Source organism: Pollachius pollachius (assembly GCF_949987615.1).
Source record: "Pollachius pollachius genome assembly, chromosome: 1".
Lineage (NCBI taxonomy): Eukaryota > Metazoa > Chordata > Actinopteri > Gadiformes > Gadidae > Pollachius > Pollachius pollachius.
This window is the reverse complement of record NC_136934.1, coordinates 4,184,434-4,209,265: the sequence shown is the minus strand read 5'-3', so window position 1 is coordinate 4,209,265 and position 24,832 is coordinate 4,184,434. Positions and strand designations below refer to the sequence as shown.

The window sequence follows — 24,832 nt, the reverse complement described above, 5'->3', positions numbered from 1 at the left end:
ACACAGCACACGTCGCACACATTTTGCTTCATATTTGTAGCGCAACCGAAGAAAAAATCAATATGATCATGTTGTTTTGAAAGGAGCAAAGTGTGCATCGCTGTCCTCTGCGAAGTCAGAGTTGACTCGAATTGACTGGGATGGGCCGGAGTGGACTCAGAGCCAGTCTATTCCAGTCTGTTTGAGTCCGGTGCACGAGAAACAGAGTGGACTCGAATGGACTCTCTTGGTACGGGAAACAATCAGTCTGTTGTGGAGGCGAATATCTTTGGATTCATTTGGGCGTGTGATCAGAGGCTTGGAGCAGAGGGATTAGAGGGTTTCTCAAACAAAAGGCCACTGCTCCCTGCCACTGGGAAATGAGCGAAACTGGTGGAGAAGAAAGACAGAAATGAGCAATACTGGGAGCACAGAGACAGAAATGAGACCGTCAGACCCAAAAGAGAGAAAGCTCTGGTGACCCCTCCATTCTTCTGGTTATAATGAGTGCAGCAATCAAATGCATTTATTAGGTCTGAAGACCCAATAAAGGCTTGGACTACTAATACCTTAATCTAGGGCTAATCTCCTGTGTGTCTGTCTGTCTGTCTGTGCGTGTGTGTGTGTGTGTGTGTGTGTGTGTGTGTGCATGTGTGTGTGTGTGTGTATGCGTGTGTGTGTGTGTGTGTGTGTGTGTGTGTGTGTGTGTGTGTGTATGCGTATGTGTGTGTGTGTGTGCCTGTGTGGGTGTGTCCGTGTGCGCGTGTGTGTAATTATCACATGGGAAATACGTGCTCACACTCATTTCGAAGGGAATTCATCCGAGATGGGAGCTGAACTAAGGGGGCACTTCTTCATGCAATAGCGAAGATTCAACCCCCGTTCCTTTGGTCTGCTAAAGTAAATATAATTAAGTATATCTTTAATTTAGCTCTGAGAGGGGGTGACTCTCAGGCTAGGTTTTCAAAATTAAAGCCACTCATATAATTGATATTGATAGAAGGGATTTAGACGACGTGAAGAGATAATCATACCATTACCATACCATTTGAATAATGATCCGGTATTAGCAGCGTGATAAGCAATGCATATATAGTAATGCGTGCCAAGATTCAGGACCATCAAACAGCATTTGGTTTGCCGTGGTGATTATGTTTGAAATGACATCATAACTACGCTACCATAAAATATAATATCTCTTTAATTTTCTTCTATTAGTCCAAGCTGGTCCTGGGGGGGGGGGGCGATTCTAATGGAGTAGAGCTTCAAAACGTTGGAGGCTAAGCTGTGTCATTGTGCTCTGTGGGGGGAGCCAGAGATCTGGGCTGGGGGTTGAGGGGCTGGTTTCCCCTCCCTGGGTCCCACAGGAGTGTGGCCAGGGGCCGAGGGGCCGAGGGGCCGAGAGCCACCACCGTCCGGGCTTCAGATGTACCAAATCCTTCCTCCCAGACACAGACGGCTTCTCCAGCCCGACGGACTTAGAGAGGGAAGAGATAGGGCGAGAGAGGGAGGAGAGAGAGAGAAAGACAGAGAGAGAGAGAGAGAGAGAGAGAGAGAGAGAGAGAGAGAGAGAGAGAGAGAGAGAGAGAGAGAGGCAGACAGACAGGAAGGAAGAAGAGAAAAAGGTCCAAGGGGGATGGACGGTTATGTTTGCAGAACGGGAGGCAGGCCAACACAAGCATGGACACATTCAGAGAGCCTGCACCCCCTTACCCCCCCCCCCCCCCCCCTTACCCCCGACCCCAGCCAGGCTTCCTCCTCCACCACTGCTATTTCACTCACCTCCTTCAAACCCCCAAGAACAACTGTCACTGCTCTGTCCACGGACAGCCGACACCCGAGCACCCTGCATCCTGTATCAACACAACACTGCAGCGTGTTTCAAAGCAGGCCCCGGGCCCCTCTCTCTACATCTTTTGTTTGCTTTTTTTTCCTCCCTGCGCCGTGGCCTCCGCCGTTTAGGAAGGGATCGCGTTTCATGCTGAGTGCGCAGATGTGTTGGGTGAAAAAAGGGGGCACGGTTCGCTTTAATGCAGAAGAATGCTGCGGCAGAAGCTAAGCGTTTGGGTAAACAGCTCCACGGCGCGTCGAAGAACACACGGAGACCTCCGCCTCTCGCCCCGCGTGCCGCCTCTCGCCCGGCCGCCGGGGGCCCCGGCGTGCGGGTTGGTCGGTGCCGAAGAGGGGGGGGGGGCACGTAAGGGGAGCCTCTCCTTGTGAATAGGAGACCCGGGGCCAGGCTGTGGACGTCGGCTAGTTAATGTGGAGCAGCAGGCTGGAGGAGGACTGACATATCGAGTGTCTACTGGCGGCCTCTCTTTGTCCAGCCGTCAAGTCTTTCCCCCTAGCTTGTCCACTCTCCCGTCCCGCAGGCCAACACGGAGGGATTTACCTGGAGTATTTACCCCCTCATTAGCGGCGGGGCTGGAGAACTCGCCAGGATTGCCTTGCCAGGGATGCCAACATCTTTCAGGCATTTGTTAAGACCATTCCCCCCCCCCTTCTGTTCGTAGTGTTCTTTCGCCCGCTCCCGTCGGCGCCATTCTGCTCACGACGTGCGTCTGTAAATTTAGCAGTTACTCTCTTCGCTCCCTTCCCCCGACCGCGCCAATAAAACATCCACACAGCGGCTGTTTCCACCAGGGTCTGGCTCCCTCACACAAGCCGCTGACTGCTTCCCCATAAGGACCGCGGATTTAAAAATAGGCTTGAGCCCCCTTTTCTGCCATTGATGTTTTTGTCATGGCCGTGGTCATTTGTGTTTTCGATTAAAATTTGCTTTGCTAGTGAGTGCGACCGCTATTTGATTTAACTGCGTGTGGCTAATGGCGACTGGCAACCCGTCTTATTACATCTGAAACGAAAAAAGGGGCACTTTATTTCACATTATTGAACCGACATGACAATTTAATTTCTTGGTTTTTCACAACTAATGCAGCACGTTTAACACAATGTTCTTGTGCGTGCACTATTCAACCTAACAGACTGACGTCTGCTGCCTGATTTGTGGCTTCAAACCACCATCTCTCATGGGTCAGCTAAAAATACATGAGTGTATTGATAATGGGGGCATGTGAAAAAGGCTGTGGCTTATTGCAGTCACTGGCTTGGAAAACATAAATGCCTTTGAGTCGATGTAACGCAATGCACATACTAAATGTTTGCTGTGTGTGGGAAAACATCAGTGATATCATCCCATATGCGCCGGTCTGTAATGAGTTTTGATGGATGATTTTAATATAATTGTGAGCATTGAGATTGCATTCATAATAAACAACCCATAGGCAGGTAAACATGCAAACAGAGCATTTAGCTTACTGGGATGGAGAAATGTAACCAGTGCATAACATTTCCCAATCAAGGTTTTTAATTGGGAAACACGATGCAATATAAAAAGATAGTGCACTCATTTTGTCTGCCTTCAGTGCCTCAGCTACATAAGGAGTTCAACGTTAATTTGAGATGGTTTGGTCTCGTTTCAGTTCATGATGGATATTTTACATTTCACTTTTTGAATGTCACATTCCATCCAATAAATCAAGATATCTAAACCACCATCAAATAAAGTATTGAATCAAGTGGATACAAGGCCAATGTGTAATACTATGTACCCCACGTGAATACCCAGTCCTCTCAAGATAACAAGGAACAACGAAAACACAGTATTTACTCAACGAATAATCCCAGGTTTTAAAATGCTGTGATTAATTCTGGGGGTTTGTGCGTCGGTTTGGGCAGAATCCAGTCGATTTTGTGGTCTGGGGCTTACACCGCCCCCCACACGCGTCTCCGAGGTGTCACTGATAATCTGGGTATATTAGCACATCCATTAAAGAGCCATCTGCCTCTCGGATTTGTGATAGAGATCATTTGCATTAGAGGTTATTTACCAAATCGGGAGATAACTGGAAATCATAGCAAAGCACAGGGCAATTTAGCAGATTGTTTGGTTTAATATGACCCCTTACTCCTGCGGGAACACTGCTTAACTTTCTTTGCAAAGAAACCCAAGGACGGAGCTCCCTCCGGAGATACCGGGGGAAACATGAGCACGTTGACGGGGCAATCAAGACTTCTGCTGCTGCTATCTGACAAGTCCGGGTTCCTAATATCTGAGCCATTAGGCAAAAACAATGCCGCACTCTCACTCGGAGGGGGTTGAGAATAAGAAGGCAAACCCATTGACCAGCGGGAGGGTGAACGATAAGAAATGCATCCAAACAAACGTATTAGAAAGCTCTTTGAAGCCAACCGCGCGAGAAAGAAACCTAACGCAATTTAGATTCTGTTTCATGATTAACCCGAAATGCGGGCGAATGTGCACAGCCACTACTTCCAGTCTCTCTCGCAAGATATCAAATACTGCTGACTAGGGGGTAAGTTAGCCCATTAATGAATAATAAATGGGGCTGGAATGCAACATTTTCATATCCTTTATGGGTCAGGGCGCGCTGAGCCAAGGCTGCTGGTCCCGCTGGGCATCAGAGCTCGATATTAAGGCTGCCGATGTGAGGCAGCGGCGCTGCGAACACCCCCTGCGAGCCCCTCTCCACCCCCACCACGCAGCACGTCATTAAAGACCGGCTCCGAGGGCCCTCATAAAAAGTTGGTTTCCCTCCCGCTTCCAGCCCACTGTGTGTTCCTTTGTCTTGCGCGTGCAATGTGTTTTTTTCCTTGCTTTTCCTCGCTCCGCTCAGCCCTGTATCCTCTCTGGGGGCACGGTGGAAAAAGCGCAGCGTGTTTCCGAAACTTTTTGAAACAACGTCCTCGGCGTCGTCTGGGTTTCCGCGCTCGGTGGCTAACGACGCAGCAGCCATTGTTGCCTTCGCCGCCACCGACGGAGCAAAACAACAACAGCAACAACAATAGCCCAATTACAGAAACAATGCTGGGCGAGCACCACTTCATTCTGTGTTATCTTCATTATTCAGCTGCTCTTCAATCAGCTATTAAAGGTAATTAAGCGATTCATCAAGTCAGTTTCAATTACTGGGAGCTTGACAGTGGCAGATTACAATCAGCTGGGGGTGATAGCAAGAACGGAGCCAACATGAAAGTGAGGGGAAGGACAGCTTCGGGAATAGGTACCGGAGGACAAAGACAAACTGCGGGAGCGTTGCCGAGAGCCTCAAGACTCAGACAGGCAATCAGAGAAGCCCAGCCGGGCTGCACGGTTTCTCCTCCCGCTCAGGTGTGTGTGGGGCAGTGGGCCTCGCTGTAATAACCACCCACCCGTTCAGTCTCTGCTCCGACACCAGACAGAGGTCTCCGGCCTGACCTTTACCACAGAGCGTAATCACTATGTACATTCAGGAACGTTCTACCTTCTCAAATGGCAGACCGCATGTGATTTACATCATCAGATCCCCGCTTTAGATTGTCCCGTCGCCTTCCTCGGCCGTTGGGGGGGATTTTGAAAATCCCGTGTCGTACGTCCGGCTTCGTGAACGCTCACAGCAAGACGGCCCTAATGCCGGTCAAGCTGTTATCAGCGGTTTCGCTTTTTTTATTGCTGTGTCAAAAGCTAAAAGCAAATACAAGGTGTGATCGTTGGATTCGCTTTTAGCGAGAGGACACCTTTCGATTTATGTGTGACTTATTAACCCATCCCTCCTGCTTTTACACTTCCTCGCATGAAAGACAAACACCTCATCGTGGAGGAGCCATTAGGGCTTTTAGGTGTCCATTAGAGCTGGCTTTACAGCTGTCTGAAGGGCTACCATAATTCATCCACTGTAGGTTAAAATATCTGGGCTGATATAGCGCCGAATCGGTCGTGTCGTAGACCTCATGAAAAGGAATATCGAGGGAGACACCTTGATCCCCATACTCCATTGCCTCATCCATTAGCTGGCCCCATTCAAGGTTACCTTGTTAATAATTTAATTTCGCCCGAGATATTTCGTTTGCGAGACCTCGCCTCGCAAAGGGGACGATAATTACATTTTAAGTTTCCAATCAAAAGAGCCGATCGTATAGTTAATTCATCTTCCCACCTGCCCCCCGCCTGCTCGTTTTATTTATCTTTGGCTCAGGATTCATTTTCACGACCAGATTAAGTCCTCGCCGGTAGGGTGGAGAGAGAGCGCTGAGCGGTGCAGCAATAACACAAGGAGGGCTTTCTCATGAATCTTTAACGCCGACTCGATGAGAGTTGTGAGTGTTGTGTGTTGTTTTACCTCGGGGGCCATCTTTTTTTTTTGTTTTACCCCCTTCTAGAATCCTCAAACAGTCTAGAATCCTCAATCACTAGAATTCTCAGACACTCTTAACATTCTGGCGTTCTAAGGCCCCTGACGGCGAAGAGTGTTCTTTTTCCTGGCCTCCTCCACGCAAGAGTTCTACGCTGCGTTATTTTTTGCAGAAATAATGATACCCTTAAGTACATCCACCGAAAAAATAATAAGCCGCCATATAGTTGTAATGCTGCAATACTGTTGACATTTGCCGAAAAGCAAGAAGAAGTAAGAAAAAAGGATTCCGCTCTTAATAAGCATAGACTACTCCGAAATGAACTCATTACCATGCGACTCTGATATAAGGGGACAACTAAAAGGAGCCGAGAGCCTAAGAACAACAATTGCAGTGGTATATAATGCAAGAAACCTAAACGCCAGCAGCGATAGGGCAAGGGAAAAGAAAATTACCTGTTATGTAATGCAGAGAAACAACTTATATTAAAGTGGGAGTATTGAGTAGAGAGTACTGCATCTCGCTGAGAATTGACGGTCTCTTTACGGGGTCTCCCCTCGTGTGTTCTTCACACCCGACCCACCACCATGTGAGCAAGGGTCAAGGGTCAAGAATCACTGGTTCAGAGTTTGGCTGTGTGATTAATCAAAGTTTGATCCCGATTTCGATTTTAGCGTCAAACAATCACAAAACTAATATAATCGAGTTTCGATAAAAAAAAAGAGAAAATAAATGTTTAGAAAGTGCCGAACAGCTGGATACATAACTGTACATTATTTTAGATTTGAACATTTTCTTTTTGACCATTTTGTGTATTTTTGTAAGGTGAAAATTTTCAGTTCCAAAGTGTTTTTTGGGAGAGACATGCTGAATAAATACATCATGTCACACAAAAATAATCGCTTGAATAATCGTGATTTCAATATTGGATCAAAATAATCGTCTTTATGATTTTTTCCATAATCGAGCAGCCCTAGTTCAGAGTTCACCTACACTCTGCATATCCTCCTTCAACCCCCCACCCGTCTTACGCACTTATTGTATGTCGCACGTCCTGGAACTTAATGTACACACTTATTGTAGGTTGTACGTCCTCACACCTAAAAATAGTACTTAGCATCGTGTAGCATCTTATCCTAGCTATCTTTGTTGTATACGGGGAATGGGTTAACCTAGTTCTATGAACATCCTTACTGTACCGACAGCGATATATTGTTCCCTAAATATGAATGTAAATGTAAACATGGCAAGCAGGCAAGGTCCACTCTAGGTCAGAAGCTGACGTAGATCGCGAAGGTAGAAGCAACACGGCAGTAAACATTTGCCTCTTTGCAATCACTACGATTAACGTACGAGCTTCCAGGTGCTTCCTTGCAGGATGTGAACTAACAAAGCTTTTGTTTGGGACAATAAACTCCACATTGTCCAAAACCAGCCGCTGCCAAGGATGGAAGATGATAACTGGCGCATTAAAAACACGCTTGGACTTGACTTCCATCCAGAAACAGGCATCGTTGTCCAATCATTTGCCATCAAGGGCCAAGAGTAAACCGGTTTGCATTCCAACCCATCATTTCACCAGCATATTCCACTAATTAGCTCCCCCTCCTCTTGTTGAAAGTCTGCCAGTTAGAAAAACAAGTGAGCGAGGTTTTGGAGATAAACCTTGTTTCCTGTTGCCTCTCACTGCTACATAATTGGACACCGCTGACAGGGTACATCCAGATAATGGAGAACGCTCCACCTGGTCTCCCCCCCTCCCCCCCACTTTCTGCACACCTACGTTTAAGACTGCGGGAGCAACCGGCGGGTATCTACGTACCCCCTCTCTGTACACCTACGTTTCAGGCCAGCGGGAGCCACTGTCGGTGGGCATCTACAGTACATACCCAGGTTGGAGGAGGCCCTCCCCTCCGCCGCCCGGTCCTTTAGGCTCTCGGCGATGGAGAGCTGCTGCTCGTGGTACTGCTTGGCGCGCTCCAGGTCCTGCATGCAGCGGGCGGCGTGGCCCAGCCCCGCGTAGGCCCTCATCTCGATGGACTGCTCCACCAGCTCCTGAGCCAGCTCCAGCACGTGCGTGTGGTAGGACATGGCCTTGTCAAAGTTCCGGTGGTAGTGGTAGGCGCTGCCCAGGTTGCTGTAGGCGCGGGCCTCCTCGCGCTTGTTCCCCAGGGTTTTGGCGATGCCCAGGTGCTGCTCGTGGCTCTGGACGGCGTTGTCAAAGTCCCCCATGGCGATGTAGACGGCGCCCATGTTGCCCAGCTCACGGGCCTCCGACAGCTGGTCCTTTGACTGTTTGGCCAGCAGCACGCACTGCTTGTGGCTGGCCAGTGCGTTGGGGTAGTCGCCGATGGCCGTGTACACATGGCCCAGGCTGCTGAGCGCCATGGAGGCGGCCTATGGAGAAGGACAGGGGGGGGGGGGGCGGCGACAGGGGAAGAGATGGTGATTAGGGTGAAGAACATCACGGTGCGGTCTCTAGTCGTTAAGATAATGAAAGGCTGCTACTTCCTGGCACTTAATGTACACACTACCTGTATGTTGTATTTAGTTATAGTGCTTGATTGTGTAGAATTTCGTCCTAGCTACCTTTGTTGTATACGGGGAATGGGTGAACCTAGCGATTGTTTTGCTTCGCAGTTTCTATGAACTCCCTTACCGCACTGACAGCGATATATTGTTGTTTCTCTTTCTTATGACAACTGTACTTTATTGTAATGCTCTTTGGATAAAAGCGTCTTCTTAATGCCCTAAATGTAAATGCAAATGTAAATGTGACTAACACACTGAATTGTCTTCAGGTGTGCAGCTAAAGCAAAAAACAGACAAAAACACTAGCCACCCCCTCAAACCCATGGATACAATCGAGTAGCCATTTTGATTTAGAGAAGAAAAGAAGTGAGCACGGCTTGAATCCTCGCTTCCGAGTTATTGTGGGGCCAAACAGCGCCGGAGACTATCACAGCTGCTGGCTGATTTAAAAGCAGACACATCGCCCAATGCAATCACGCCGCATGTCGCGCTAAAACTGGCCGAACAAAGCTAAGCTAATCAAAGGGGGGGGGGGGGAAACAGAGTGGGATTAGTGTCGCACGAGAGCAGTAGGATACCAACGTGCCGGCTGATGCAGGGATTTCCGTCATGTCGCTATAGACCTCTTAAATCGAAAGACACATTTAACTCTGCATCACCTTGCATTGTGCTCGCCGCTGTTCTCCGTAGAAAACCGGATAACCGAGAACGCCAGTTTATTAATTAATCTATTGTTAAAAGGGCCGGGCTTAAGAGGTGCTCCGACAGTCAAAGGGGCGACTGCAGGCATGACCTCCTAAGTGACGAACTCACTGTAGGCCTATTAGCTGTTTATACCTAGGGTAAACAGCTGGACATTGTGTGTGTGTGTGTGTGTGTGTGTGTGTGTGTGTGTGTGTGTGTGTGTGTGTGGGTGTGTGTGTGTGTGTTGGGGAGGGAGGGGATGCAGCTGGACAGATGTTCAATTAATCATGCAGTCCTGGCTAATAAAGCATCTTCACCCGATGGGTCCCCACTCCATATCCTGCAGCCCGAAGGGGGGTGGGGGGTGTTGGACACAGGCCAGCAGAAATGAGCCCCCCCCCCCGCCTTAATTTCCCCAACAACCCAGCAACTGAGTGCCTGGCCGATGTGTAGAGGTGAACCGGGGACTGTTTGAGATAATGGCGTCACTGGAAATTCTCATTCAAATGCAATAAGGGACCGTCCACCTGCTGATTGTAGCGTTGCACCATGAAGAGCATGCGGGGTACCGGCCATTAACAAAGCACATCAAACCCAACACCATTATTTGTCCTGCATTGGATCAGGGGAAATGTTCTCCGAACTGTGCTTGACCTCTAACGGCTAACTGCTGCTGACTAAACTGTAGTGGCAGGGTGTCAGAGCTAAGTGGGTCGACGGTGCAACGGGCGGGTTTCCATTGGAATTGTGAATGTAAATATATCTATTGCCCCGCGAATGTACCTGGGAGTAATTGACAGTAATATCGGCACAAAGTGCAATAGATATTTTCACTTTGCGTTAGGACCGCATGATGAAAACTGCCGAGCCCTTCAGTAAATGAAAAACAGCGGCATTGCTGAGTGAAAGAAATCAATGCCCCAGCCGGCAGCCCGTGTACACTCAGACACTGACACACTCCCTCTCCATTTCTATTCCCACACAAAAAAACATACATAGACACTGCCTTCCCTATCTTTCTTTTCATTTCAAATGGTCGCCTGTGCCTGGAACCAATTACCTGCTGACATAAGGACTTCCAGCAGTGTGCTGAAGTTTAAAGACTCGACAAAGCACCGTACAGGCCCAGATAGGCAATTACACCGCGTCACAACTGTTGCTGTTTCATGTTCCCAGATAGCCTATCTGGGCCTGCTCAATTACACGTGACTCTCTGAAGATCTGCACAATCGCTCCGTCGCCAAACTTCCACTTCTTTTTTAGCAGCAAACTCTGAAGATTTCTTATCTCCGTCTGTCTCCGTGCCTCCGAGAGACAGAGAGGGAGGGATACAGAGAGGGAGAACGAGAGGCAGAGGCAGGTAGAAAGCGAGCGTTCCGCGGTTTAGATGAGTCGTGCCTGTGATCAGTGTCCCTCCAAAGTGGCAGTGCAACGCTGCGTTTTCTCCTTAGATGGAGACCCAGATAGGCAGATAATGAGGAGCCGGTCTTGCCAGTCACAGTGGATGCACTCGGTCTAGCTCGGGGCGGAGAACCCCTCTCCCCCCCCCCCCTCACCCCACCCCTCTCTTCCTCACCCCTCTCTCTCTCCCCCCCTCACCCCTCTCTCCTGCCCCGGCGCCAGTTTTGGCTCCCGACCCCGAATCCCATAATAACGTGCAATCCGGGAAAAGGAATAATTGGCTGAATTAGATCATTTCTGCCGATGTGACTACATTGTAATTTCTCATTCCATTCCTTTGCATCACTTATCTTTATTCGTTTCCCGACTGCCATACCCGTCTTTCTCTCCCTGCGTCTCTATTTCACAGACTCCCCCCCCCCCCCCTCGCTCCCTCCCTCCCTCTCTCTCCCCCCTTCGCCTACCCATCTGGGGAGTCAGATCTGATTGTGTTTACAAATTCAAGCCCTTCTACGGATGTGTGCTGATTTGATTAATCCCAACGGCGGCCTTCACAAACTGTTGATAAACCACTAGCTCTCGTCGCCATGCTCATTCCTCAGCCAGGGTCCCCCTCATGGAAAGAGGACTAGATGGGGGGTGGGCGGGCCTATGAGTCAGTGTGTGACTCAGGGGATGGACGACGTATTAAACAGTTAATCACACCATGCTGAGCTTAAAGAGTGCGGCACCGTTTCAATTCCACGGAACAGCGAAGGACAACAATGGTTCTTGCAATAGCAGACAATTCCACTGTCTTGCTCTTTCTTCAAAATATGTGGAAAAAAACTCCAAAGCCCATTACAGAAACCTCTGTTGTTGCAGCAGCACATGCTAGCGGTAATGTATTGTACTTAGCATAATTAACCCCTTATGTCATGCAACAGCATTGGTTTTAATGGCAGGCATGTGTCCTGTGAGCACGATGACTCTGGGAGCCTTGTGTATATGCATGTGTGTGTCAGTGTGTGTGTGTGTTTCTGTGGGTCAGTGTGTGTGTGTGGGTCAGCATCTGTGTGTGGGTCTGCATCTGTCTCTGTGTGTGTGTGTGTGTGTCTTCGTTTGATCTCCAGGCCTGAACAAAATGCTGTTCACCACGTCTCTAGACTCACGGCTGCATATGGAAACGGCTTTCAGATCTTCTCCCATTGGACTGAGGACACAGATACACAGCCATAGCACCACTATAGCATTCCCCACCGACACCAAGGCTATCATAACAGAATGCAGCAGTTAATGGGGTGGACACGGTTGCCATGGGAACCTAAACGGTTGGATTAGGGTCTACCAGGCATTACAGCGGAAACCCTCTGAACGCTCCCTGTGAGTCCTGAGCAGGGAGACGCAGGCACTCCTAGAGATGAGAGGGTGTGTGTGTGTCTCTGTGTGTGTGTCTCCCTGTGTACTACACACAGACGCCTGCAGCACAAACTCAAACGCTCTCTCTGAAAAGCGAGCGAGCGAGCCTTTGCTCCAGCAAGGTACATCTTGGTGCGGTGTTTACCTGCAGCAGTCTTGAATGAACTAAAAATGTGTTTGCCTTTCCCGTGAACAGCCACTTAGAAACAAGCTGTCAGGAACAAAAACAACGCATTAATATGCACCCCTTTTACCGACACCGTGCCTTTTTCTATCGCTGGAGTCGCTCTGCATCACGTGATCGAGGGGGGAACGTTTAAAATGCAGGCTGCGCGCTACGGAGGCGGCGCCGGCGGAGGAAACGAAGGGGCCAGAGAGACGGAGACAGAGTAGGCGAGGGAGGGAAGCCTCCACCCGGTACGGGCGAGGTGTTAAGCGGCGAGTCTTTGGCCCCGCGTCCCAGCGACGGCGTCCTGTCAGAGAGCGGTCGCCCGGGAGCTTGAGTGGAGTGGCGCTAATGGGATTACACGGGGGTAACCCCCGGTTACCCCTCTCCTCTCCAACACACATTTGATTCAATTAGCTAAGAGGTGGCAACACCCCGCCCCGTTCCTCTGTGCCAGCCGTACCTGCCGACCGACGCCACCGCTATCAAAACGACGCCCTCGCTGTCACCGGTGAGAAGCAGGAGTTGCCGCCCTAATTATCGCCGTCATCATCGTCTAATTATAATTGTCTTTTGACAGAGGCACTGACTTGGTTGTGGGAATGCGAATGTGATGATACAAAAATATGCCACACACTCAAGGAACACATTCAGCACAGTACCGACGCAAGTGGCTGAGCCAACTCAGCTCTGAGAGACTCTGTTTTTATTTTTCCTTTCCCAGAATGCTTCAGGTAAAATACCACATATTTATACTTATTTACTCCTAGTGGCTTAACGTCTGGTTAAGTCACTAGGACTAAGCTAATCAATACAACAAGACATATATATTGTTTATACATTACATATATACGGTTTATGTTGGATGTTTACATCTACTGCGAGCACACAGGGGTCAGTATCGGGTAAGTGCAGCCACAGACCAGGCAGGCTTCTATTTACAGTCTGGACTGGAGTATTGGACAAGAGCCGCAGCTAATAGCCAACACTTCAAAAAGATGAGTCAAGCGAGCAAACACTCCCAGGCCCCACAATGGTGCTAGACACGCTCCAGAACGCACGTACACACATACAGACACCACACAAACACGCACACAAGCAAGCGCACACACACACACACACACACACACAGATCCAGGGGCTGTCTAATTAAAAGCCAGCGTGGAGGGGAGGTGAGGACGACCATGCGTGAGCCTTCCCCCTAACGAGCTGGGCTCTGGCCGCTACAGGAGAGCCACGGCTAGCAGGGAACAGAACCGTGCAGAAAAAAGGGGGGATGAGAGACGGGGGGGGGGGGAGAGCCGGGGGATGGCCGGTTTCAGATAAAAGGCTTGGGTTGGAGATTGTGTTTGAAGGATGAGAGGGAGAGACGCCAGGCAGACGTCTCCCCGGGACGGGGCTGGGGTTGGATGGGACGGGGGGGGGAAGTGGACGACTTCAGATCTGAACCTCACCTACAGAGATGCACCCTGACAAAAGGGGAGGAAATATCCGGTGAGCGTAATGAACGGGGCGAGGTCGTTGGGGGCGACGCGGGGAAGTAAGCGAGGGCGGGAGGCGAGGGGGGGGGGGGGGGGTATGTGTGAGAGAAGGTGAAGGCGTGAACGTGATGTGATCGTTGGGGGCGCTGGTGTGATACCATGGTTCGGAATAACTGTATGCTTAATATACTCTCGCGCAGTGTCCGAGAAATCTGACACTAAATGATCCAAAAGAGCTTGGTTAGGTCGGAGAATATGGATTTAAAGTCGTTTTTCGCCCTTCTGTTTGAGTAACATTTAAATCCTGCTTGTGCTATTTATTTTTAGGCTGTGCATATCAAAATAATTACCTCTGGACGATGAAGCTAATCATCATGAAAGTCAAGGCCTGAGCGCTATGATACCCGGTCTCAGCGGTGGTATTAAGATACAATACTATTTAATTATCGCTCAGCACCAGTGTGCAGAGAGGCGAAGGGCACGGAGCGGATGGAGATGTTTGTATGCTCCTCTCTGTTGTGCTTTGGACACACACTAATACCCACAAACACGCATTTACACACCCGACCCACTATAAAGAGGCTGTTTCTTTGGTCCGCAAAGCCTTTTGAAGTCCAGAATCAACACTGCGTGGCGTAGAACAGCCCACGCAGCAGTTGAAGGCCATCTTCTAGTTGATTGGTTCTGAACCCTGTTTTTGAGTGCGACCCTCTTTTGAGGATTAAAAATGATTTAACACAAGTTAATTACGACCGAATTTGTTTCTGCATTACTCATCCCACTACTAGAACAGTGGGAGAAACCCTCTTATTTTAAGTGTTCCATCTATACAATATCTATTGATTCATTCTTTTTTTAAACCTTTAAACTGCCTTCCCTACGACTCCCCCTCCAGTGGTAAAAAAAAAAAAAACGCTGTTCGACCTAATTTGCTAAAACAATTCCGCGTTATCATTTACGACCATCTTCACATCCGGCGCCTGTCTAAACCCCCCCCCCCCCCCCCACCTTCCCACCTCCCAGATCATTCCACACACCGGCGCACACATACGACCCTCATAACCGGCGCCTCCAAGGCGGACGCAGTAATTATCAACCCACGGGTCGGGCCGGCTCCACTAACTGGATTCCGGCTGAAACCAGCCATTACCTGCGTGACCTCGGGGGGGGGTTGTTGAGATGACGCAGAGCGGTGGGCCGGCCTGATAATTCCCTTAGCCTTGTCAAGGCTGCCCTCACAACGGACGGACTGTCACCAAAGGTCAGGCCGTTGCTAAGGGCGCCGTGACAGCTAGTCCCACTGTCCGTCACGCCGTCCCCACGACGACCGGGGGCGGCGGTGCCATGGGCAGGCCGGGGAGCCTACGTGCGTGCACACATGTGCATCCATGTGCACGTGAGTCTGTACATACAGTGTCTCTATTTGGGTATCTTTTGATATGGTATGTCTATAAATATATATATACACACACACAAATGGATGGATTGTATTCATATTGTTTGTGTATGTGTGTTTGCTGTGTGTGTGTGTGTGTGTGTGTGTGTGTGTCTTTATATGTTTATATCCATACATCTCTGTATATGAATAGATGGTATATCCGTCTCTATTCCTGAAGTATCTTCTGAAGCGTGAATAGCAGTGGAACCGGGCAAACGGTGGATCACTTGGGGTTTCTCATCAGAGCTCCAGCATGCAGCATTTCAACCCCCCACACACACACACTTCACAGAGTGGGAAGTGTGGGGCATGTGCAGTTGTGATGCTATATGACGGCTGTGTGTTTGTGGAGAGCACGGGGGGGGGGGGGGGGGGGGGGGCATGAAAGGCAAACAGTACAATTGCATCTGACAGTCTCCATTGGTGTTGGTGGAATCTGACTGTGCCCTTTAAAGTGATGTCGAGTCTTGATATTTTCATATATATTCTTTGGCCCCCCCTCTCTCCTCTCCCCCTGTTTCTGCTAGCGAGACAAAACAACAAGCTTTATAGAAACAGCTTGGTGTTGAATGAGGAAGTGACAGGAGGTTAAGGCTTGAAGCCTGGAGTGGAGACACACAAACACACACACACACACACACACACACACACACACGCAGACACCCACAAACAGACACACACACGCACACACATCTATATCTATTCCCAAGGCCTGCGACGGTCTCAATGTCAACATTTTCCAAAATATAAATATAAATACAATAAAAGTCGTCCATCAAACTGATACACCCCCACGTTATAAGATACTAGTTTAGCGGGCGTTGGGAGCAGCTGTGTCTTTGGTAATGGCCTCCTAATGGAGGTATAAAGGGCGCCATAAAGAGGCGCTGCGTGTTTAGTATGATCGGGTCGGGGATGGGGGTCTGATGTCAGCCCCGGAGAGACCACCGAGGCTAGCTCGCCGGAGGCTAGCTTAGTGGAGGCTAGCGCCGCCGAGAAGCTACCTCGAAGAGAGGCTAGCGCCGCATAGAGGCTAGCACCACAGGGAGAGAGAGAGAGAGGGACAGAGAGAGAGAGAGAGAGTGAGACAGAGAAAGAGAGACACACACACATTGGGAGACTTCTGTAGAGATGATCGAGCACATCATCCTTAAAGTTGGCGAGAAGGGGCAGAGACGGTTGATTATTACCACCACGTCAACGTCTCCATCCATTAAAAGCTAATTAGCCGTCTCTGTGGCTCCGTGGTGTGCGCGAGACTCCAGCGCTAAATATAGCAGGGGCTGAGCCCCCCCCCCCCCCCCCCCCCACACACACACACACACACACACACACACACAGACACATACACGCACACACACTCACACATGTGAAAAAGTACTTTCAACATGGCTGCCGGGCAGGCAACCCACCCAAGGGCACGCGGCTCCAGGGTCAGCCAAGGACGTTCTGGAATCCCAGGGATGGAACACTTCCTTCATGCAGCTGGACAGATCAGGTCTGACAGGACGGAGGGCGCACACACACACACACACACACACACTCTCGGACCACCCCTGTTTCCCTCCCTCTGCCCACTACAGCATTTCACCGGGCGCTGAGAATTACATCGGTGAAGACGAGTGGGCGGCAGCGGTGGAGGAGGGGATTAAATGGAGAGAATAGGAGGAGGAGGAGGAGGAGGAGGAGGAGGAGGAGCAGCAGAGAGGAGCCAGAAGATGAGACAGGCCACAGGTCAGGTCTGAGGACCTGGATCAATATGAGGCGGTTTGAGCGGCCGCCCGGTGCCGCCAGGAACAATGAGGGGAATGGAGGGCGACACTACACACACATACATACACACACACACACACACACAAACACACAGGCAGACACACGCACACACACACACTCACCAGCAGACACACACACACATGCAGGCAGACACACACACACAGACACTCACTACATACACATACACTCACAAGCAGACACACACACACACACACATACACACACTCACTACACACACACACATAGAAACACGCAGTCACTCACACACACATACACACACACACACACACTACACACACACACACAGAAGAGCAGACACTCACACACGCATCCACACAAAAAAAAGTGCATACACACTTAGTGACGCACACACACACACACACACACACCATGAGTAGGTGCAGCCTCTGTGTCTCTCTCAGATGACAGATGGAGGGTCAGTGGCTTCCCTCTGCGTGGTCTGAGACAGCAAGGCTATTCATGCTAAATGGCTTTAGACCAAATCACATTTATCTCAAATGGAGAGATGCATGACGTCCTTCAAAATGTGTGTGTGTGTGTGGGGGTGTGTGTGTGTGTGTGTGTGTGTGTGTGTGTGTGGTTTGCATGCTTTTGCATTTGGAAATTAAGTGAGTAGAACGACAAAGAGGTTAAAGAGGAAAATATGCGCCCAAAACAAAGTGACAAGTGTTGGAGTTTATTGGAGACAATTTGCCAGGCGCCTTTCAATCAACCGTGACCACGGCTATCTCAAGTGATGTCTGGGACAGCAGCTCGTTCCGCACGTCTCCACCTAGAGAAATATTAATATTGTGTGTGTGCGTGTGTGTGTTTGAGTGTGTGTGCGGGCCTGTGTGTGTGTCTGCTAGTCAGTGTGTGTGTGTCAGTGTGTGTGTGTTTCAGTGTCAGTGTGTGTATGCATGTGTGTGTGTGCATGTGTGTCAGCGTGTGTGTGTGTCCTTGTGTGTGTCAGCCTGTGTGTGTGTCTGAGTGTCAGCGCGTGCATGTGTCTGTGTGCATGTGCGTGCGTCTGTGTGTGTCAGTTAGTGTTTGTGTGTGCATATCTGTGAAGGTGTGTGTGCATGTGTTTCAGCGTGCGTGTGTGCATGTGTGTGTCAGTGGGACAGCCGTGGGACTGCCTGTCTCTTCGGACTAACCTGGTCCCACCACAATCAGTTTGCCGATAGCCGGAAGGTCAAACACGCTCAAAGTTGGGTTATTACGCTCCAGCATTTCCTATAACTAAAGAATGGACTTAGACCAAGGCTAGTGCACCCGACTGCACTGGGCTGAGAGTAGCTTAGCTCACGGCAACCTTGTCATACGCGCAGAGGAACGGCAAAACACTTTTTTCGTCACACCTTCCTATCCTGAACACTGTTGTATCGCTATCTATAATCGTCGAAAATGATGTGTGCCGGATATTTGTCAGGCAACAGTTTTTATTCTGCGACTACTTTAAGAAATGGCCAATTATTCTCCACCTGTGGGCACGCTTTTCTTCCTTTTCAAATGAAATCACAAAGCAGGCCGTTTATCTTCGAGTTCCATCAGGTGTTGTGCACATTTGTACATGCCCCCGCCTGATTGGTCGGTGACCTGTGAGTCACAACAATGGATTAGCCACAATCCAGATCCCAAAATGATATCTTCATCTGAAGGCGATTCGAGCAGAACAACATGTTGAACAGATTAATGTGTTCCTAAGTCTAACTAATTGAGGTGTTATTGGATATGATGCTGGCAGCCCACCAAAATACTTCTAAAACCGCTTGTTTTTTCCTGGGGCGGCCCGTACACAGAGAGCTGGGGCTGCTACTGCCTAGCACTGGGGCTGCTGGCCTCTCAGCCTGTCAGCCTGTCGGCAGTCAGTTAAAAGCCGGGTCCATCTTGTTCTGCCTCCCTGCCATGTTGCTCTGGAGGAGCACTCTTTATATAATCCCTGATGAGGAGCGCTGAAGAGAGTTAAGGCACACAGCAGGACCTCGTGTCAAACACACACACACACACACACACACACACACACACACACACCTAGATACATACACACAGGCACACACATGAACACACAGATGCACACAAACACACGCGCACACATAAACTCGCACAGACACCAGGATGCATACGGATACACACGCACACACATGCAGCAATGAACACGCAAACACACTTACACACACACACACACACACACACACACACACACACACACACACACACACACACACACACACACACACACACACACACACACAGTCCATTTAAATCCCTTCACCCTGTGTGCTTGTATTCCCCCAAATGTAATTACAAGCCTGGCCGGGGGATCTAGTGCGACCGAGTACTCAGCAGAACACCGGCCCACGGTGGGACACGGAGAGACGGGCTCAGTCCCTCTGTACCGACATCCCCCCCGCATGATGCCCGTTCACCACCGGGGACGCTCAGCGGGCTCATCCCGGCCCTGTGAAGCCGGCTAACCCCGGGGTTTCAGCACCACTGGATGGCGTCCAGACAGCACTGGTCCAACAGATAAAGACTCAGAGAGGATCTGGGCGCTGGGCTGTATTATTAGCCCACAGAGACAGACAACTGCACAGAGAGGATCACACACGCACACACACACACACACACACGTTAAGACACACACACACACACACACACACACACACACACACACAAAACCCGAATCATAGTCACCTACTGTGAAAGAGTATTAAGACAGAGAGGGAGGATAGCAAAGCTTCCCCCAGTGAGCACAGGATGACAGGAGCCACCGTTTTCCCAGGAAATCCCGGGGAAATGCTTTCCCTGTTCCCTGACACACGGAGCACATGTTCCGAGGGCGGGTCTCCTAATAGACTGGGAAGCGACGCAGAGAGGGCCTGCTGCTGCTGCACGGCGTCTGTAGTGTGGCTGGCCGGTGGAATCATCTTAATCACTCTCCCCTCCGTCTCCGATGACTGTGGGCAGCCCGGCCCAACGGGTCCTCTCATGTAGAGCCAGCTCGGACCGCAGAGCAAACAGCTGAGAGGGGGACGGGGGGGGAGGCTGGCAGATGAGAGATCAAGGACAAGGAGCCAGGTGGAAGGGTGGAGGATGAAGGGTAGACGGTGGAGGGCGGAGAGGGTGGAGGGCTATGGGGCCGGGCGGGGGCCGCAGATGGGGCAGGAAGGCACAATCAGGGAATAATGTGCGCTCTTAGAAACCGCCATGTTTCTCTTTCAGAGAGGCTGACGGCCCCCCCGGCAATGAGTGCGTACACACACCACGGGGGGCTCTGATTGACAGGGAAGGTAAATACCTGCTAGCAGGGGCCCTGATTGTATCTCTGGCTCCTGGCACCGAGCACAAGAAAGAGTGAGCCCGTGTGTGATTGGATTCAGTTACTGCCCTTCAGCCTCACGCCATCCCGTCAGGCCATCCCCCCCCCCCCCCCCGAACACTGTGACACCTTTCAGCCCCCCCGCCACACACATGTATGTCAACACACACACACACAAATATGTACACACGCACACACACAAATATTTACACACCTACGAACAAATATGTACAGAAATACAAACACGCTCACACAAAAATATATGCACTCACACACAAACGCACTAACAAACAAATGTATGACACACAAACATACACACAGACATCGACACACACAAACATATAATGCGCTTATACACAAATGCACAAACAAACTTATGTATGACACACACACACACACATACACACACACACACACGTAGACACACACGCAGACACAAACACACAAACAAAAACATCTGACTTTGCCTTACTCAAAAGCAGGAGCAAAGAAATATTCTAGTGGAGGAGGAGTACATAGGGGAATTGAAAAGTAGAACGAGGCAGAGAGAGAGAGAGAGAGAGAGAGAGAGAGACGAGGGCGAGAGAGAGAGAGAGAGAGAGAGAGAGAAAGAGATTAGGAAAGAGGGAAAAAGAGTGAGTAAGATGAAGAGCTGTGGAAAAAGCAGAAACAGAGCGAGGGGGAGAGAGCCAAGCAGTAGAGAAGGGGAGAATATGTTTACCAAAACACTCTGCAGGGACCGTGCAGGAATTTAAAGGCCTGATTTCTCCGGAATGCTTGTTGTGCTCAGGTCACGCAATGTAAGCGGAGGGATTTGCCAGAGAGGGAGGGAGGAACGTTTGGCTGTGCTGAACCCGGCGCGAGCTCCAAGCCCGGGCTCCAAGGACAGGGCTGAGACCCAGGGAAACAGCTCCTCTTTCGGGAGGAAAAACTCCGCCACGCCTCGGCCCGGGAGTCTGTCTCTGCTTTGTATGCAGAAGGCGGTCCGAGTGTCTCGTCGACGCTCAGGCACACACATAAGCACTGTTCTAATTTGACTTCCCCCAGACAGGATGTAGAGAGACGGCAGGGAGAGAGAGAAAACTGAAGACATCTAGAGCCCGCTCTAGCTCCTAACCGAGTGGATTTCGGTCTCCACAGGCCTACTAATGTGCTGCCACACTCTGAGTGAGGCAGAGCAGCACACGTAGACGCAGGGAATAAACTCCTAGCAGCCCGCTAACCGAGAGTCAGCAACCGGCTCACAGAGACTGGTAAGGAAACAGGAGAGGAGAGAATAGCAGGGTGGAGAGCGAGAGAGATAGAGAAAGAGAAAGAGGGAGGGAGAGGGCGATGGAGAGAGAGAGAGAGAGAGAGAGCACGAGAGAGAGAGAGAGAAAAAGAGAGAGAGAGAGAGAGAGAGAGAAAGAGATGGAGGGAGAGAGAGAGAGAGAGAGAGAGAGAGAAAGAGATGGAGAGAGAGAGAGAAAGAGAGATGGAGGGAGAGAGAGGGAGAGGGAGAGAGAGGGAAGGAGAGAAAGAGAGAGGGGAGGACAGAGGCAAGGTGATAGTAGTAAAATAGAAGGATACAAAGAGCATTGCTTAAAGCAAAAATAGAACTTGAGAGAGAGAAAAGCATGTGAGAAGGGGAGCGAGAAAGAGTGCGAGAATGGGAGAGGGGGAAAGTGAGAGAGAAAGAGAGAGGCAGGCGAGAAGGGGAGAGGGAGAGGGGGAGGGAGAGCTGCTATTAGGAGTATCAGGCAAGCTCCAACACCAACAACAGCAGTGTGACTCATGCCACAACTGCTGCCACTACTGGCTCCATCCTAACGTGCAGTGGCCTGGACGCAGAACAGCACTGGAATCCACAGTGGAACGCTACCAGCACCGTCCCAGCACACACACACACACGCACACGCACACAAACGGTCACACACACACACACTCACACCAAGTCCCCTTCCCTCAGTAAGCTAAATCGTACCCTCCGACAGACCGAACCCCCTCCACACTCTCGTCAGCCCATCCTCACCTACGGGATGTGCTCCGGGGTCGACGTGACATTATGAAACAAGCCTGTGGCCATAACTCCACGCCCATCTCATCGCAGCCCGGCGATCGAGGTTTAACGACAGGCTGACCCACTCAAACACTTACTGCCGCTGTTTGAACAGTGAGCAGAGCTCAGACACGGCTCGCCTGCGTGCGACGCTGCTGGCGGAGGGATATAGCCGGGGCTATGGCAGGCCATAAACACGCCAAGCACCCGCTGGAGAAAGATACAATACATACAGTGCTCATGGTCTCAGGGAGTCGTAAAAGTTGCCGAGCACGGCTCCAGATAACGGCCGTAAAATGATTTTAGTTTCGAGTTTTTTTCTCTCTTCGGAAGACGGGCTGTGTGGTGTATCGGAAAATACACCGCAATACGTGCGCTCACACATGCACACTCACTCCAAACGAATGCACGCATGCACAAACACAAGGGCACAAACACAAGCACGCATGCACACACACACAGAAGCGCACACACTCACATACAAATACACGCATCACCCACACACACTCACATACAAATACACGCATCACCCACACACACTCACATACAAATACACGCATCACCAACACACACTCACATACAAATACACGCATCACCCACACACACTCACATACAAATACATGCATCACACACACACACTCACACACAAACACATGCATCACACACTCACATACAAATACACGCATCACACACACACACTCACACACAAACACATGCATCACACACACACACTCACATACAAATACACGCATCTCAAACACACACACACACACACAGATACACACACAAGCACACAAAAACATTGACGCAGGTATGCACGCACACGCACACACGCACACACACAAGGACAACAGCAGAGCTACGTGTTGTTCTGTCAGCTCGGCGCTGATGAAAAGCTACCCACTGCGAACTTCAATCATGTCTGAAAATGAGTCGGAGACGCGCAGCAAGCCCATCAGCATCATTAAGCCTGTCTGTCAGCACCGTGCCGGGAGGAGGAAGAGGAGGAGGAGGAGGGGAAGGAGGAGGAGGAGGGCTGGGCGCTGGCCTCCTCAAACAGGCTCCGGAGCAGAGAACGAGCCCCAGAGGTAGCAGGACGCACACACACCCTCGCTAGACACCCCCACCCCCCCCCCCCCCCCCCACGCCCCTCACGCCCCAACGCCCCAACCCCCCCCCAGCGCCGGATTTATGTCTGGAATAATGAAGCTATATAATTATGGATTCTGCTTTGTATGCCCACATACTCCCAAATGTCATCTCCTCAGACAAAGAGATCATGCATATTCCCGATGCTGTTGGGGCCCGACATTGCTCACATGTGGAAGCGTGTGTGTGAGAGAGAGAGAGAGAGAGAGAGAGAGAGAGAGCGAGAGAGAGAGATTGTGTGTGTGTGTGTGTGTGTGTGTGTGTGTGTGTGTGTGTGTGTGTGTGTGCATCCTTGTCTTCAGGAACGCACAGGCCTGCGTGATGTGTGTGCGTTGAGCCCAGGAGTTGCGTCGAGTGATGGGGCGGCCGTGATTGGCCTCTGAGGAGCGAGCGCTTCTCTCATCATTAACCCTTCAGAGGATCACAAGCACTAATCACCGGCGCCGCGCTGAAAGCCAATGAACTCCGGGACGTGCCGACGCACATATTCACACAGGCAGCTGACTCGTTACACACACACACACGCATGTACAGGCAAACGCACACACTCACAAACAAAGGAACACACACACACAGGAGTACCCACGCAAACACGCACAAAAAAACATAAACACACAAACACACACATAGTGGGAGACACCCACATCATGCAACCGCACACTTACACAACACGTTATTGACTGATTGAAGTTATGAAGAGAATAAGCAATCCCATTAAGTGGACAGCTCACACATTCATTAACAAATTAAACAGTGCGAACCCACATAACTGATCACATTACAGCGCACATCACCAGCACCAGCACCACCAGGAACACAACCACCAAAATACTCCCAGAAAGTCTCAGAGAAGCACTACATCATCGCCCGGTCCCAAAACACTTTCCTATTCACAAGTGCTCAGGTGTGCACATCATCACACAGTCGGTCAGACACTCAGACACTGCTGCGTGTCTGAGTGCCTGTGTGTGTATAGTCACCTGCATACACAGCCCTAAGGCTACAGCCCGCTATAAACTCACGCTCAGGGCTACAATTACATCTGTTGGCAGCTCCGGCGAGCTCTGTTTTATACCAAACCGACCCTAACTGTCAGAGCCTCGCTGTGCAGGCACGCCGGCTATCGACTGAGTATTTTACCATCGTCCTCCTGATTCCACTGTATCTATTTGTGTTCTAACTGTGTACACAACTACTGCTGGGCGTGATGCATGGAGGGTAGCGGGGCTGCGCTGTTAGGGGAGCGTAACGGTCTGCCGGTTTAAGGGGTGGTCCGCGA

At 50.4% G+C, this 24,832-nt stretch overlaps 1 protein-coding gene across 2 annotated transcripts in view; it reads right to left on the bottom strand.

Annotated features, from left to right (window-relative positions):
* LOC307081288 (tetratricopeptide repeat protein 28-like) overlaps positions 1 to 24,832 on the bottom strand; it is a gene marked incomplete at its 5' end in the record, with an annotated part of 178,628 nt that overhangs the window by 34,959 nt on the left and 118,837 nt on the right. For both annotated transcript variants that reach the window (XM_079744400.1, XM_079744401.1), the window contains one exon: positions 8,061 to 8,568. In XM_079744400.1, the coding sequence (XP_079600526.1) occupies positions 8,061 to 8,568 (508 nt within the window). The remainder of the gene's footprint in view (positions 1 to 8,060; positions 8,569 to 24,832) is intronic.